Source organism: Monoraphidium neglectum (genome assembly GCF_000611645.1).
Source record: "Monoraphidium neglectum strain SAG 48.87 unplaced genomic scaffold scaffold01568, whole genome shotgun sequence".
NCBI lineage: Eukaryota > Viridiplantae > Chlorophyta > Chlorophyceae > Sphaeropleales > Selenastraceae > Monoraphidium > Monoraphidium neglectum.
The window spans coordinates 1-788 of NW_014012060.1; the positions used below are offsets into that span (position 1 = coordinate 1).

Below are 788 nucleotides of genomic sequence, written 5' to 3' on the forward strand. Positions count from 1 at the left end.
TGTGTGTGTTTGTGTGTGTGTGTGCGCGCGCGTGCCCGTGCGCGCATGTGTGTGTGTTTGTTGCGTCAGAGAAGCGCAGCTAGTGGGCCGCGTGCAGTGGCTTGCCTTGCAGGCAAGCTGCAAAGCCCGCCTGCAGGAGCGCCATGCGTGGAGAGCGCTGCGTGCAGAATGTCGTCACCAGCAACTTCCCTTCTGATAGGTCTGGTCCCACCCTTATGCATCCCCCCTCCCCTCGCATACCATGGGGTTGATTCCCCCTCCCGCATTCCCCCCTCAACACACGCACCTTATTCCCCCACTCCCAATGGCAGGGTGACCCTGATCGAGGCCAAGGAGCTGCTGGGCAGCTTTGATGCCAGCCTCAGGGAGTATGCGGCGCGCAAGCTCACGCGGCAGGGGATCAAGCTGCGCAAGGTGCGAGCGCTGGCGGGGAGGGGGTTTGGGGGGACGCCTGATGGCATGCGCAGGGGTGCGCAGGGGTGCGCCAGGCGGCATGGCGGCGCTGGCCCTGGGGGGATCTTCGGAGTTGCGGAGCCGCTGCGCTCGGCCGCTAGTGGTCGGCTTGACTTCAGATCGTCTGCCAACAAGTCCGATTGAGGGGACCTGGGATGGCGTTCTCAATCACGTGGGATCGACAATGTGTTGCGACAAGAGCCCGCGACGCGTGCCACAGCCCCGAAATCCAATCCTGAATTTCACCTGGCCCCCAGCTTCCAGCGCAGTTTCCGCAGTCCCACTCTTACGCTGCGCCTCGCATTCCCTGCCACACCCCCCCCCCCCCCCCCCCC

At 64.7% G+C, this 788-nt stretch overlaps 1 protein-coding gene across 1 annotated transcript in view; it reads left to right on the forward strand.

Annotated features, from left to right (window-relative positions):
• Positions 1-168: 168 nt before the first annotated feature.
• Positions 169-788, forward strand: part of MNEG_8325 (NADH dehydrogenase) — a gene marked incomplete at both ends in the record, with an annotated part of 3953 nt that continues 3333 nt past the window's right edge. The window contains 2 exons of the mRNA XM_014043200.1: positions 169-173; positions 312-414. Of these exons, the coding sequence (XP_013898654.1) occupies positions 169-173; positions 312-414 (108 nt within the window). The remainder of the gene's footprint in view (positions 174-311; positions 415-788) is intronic.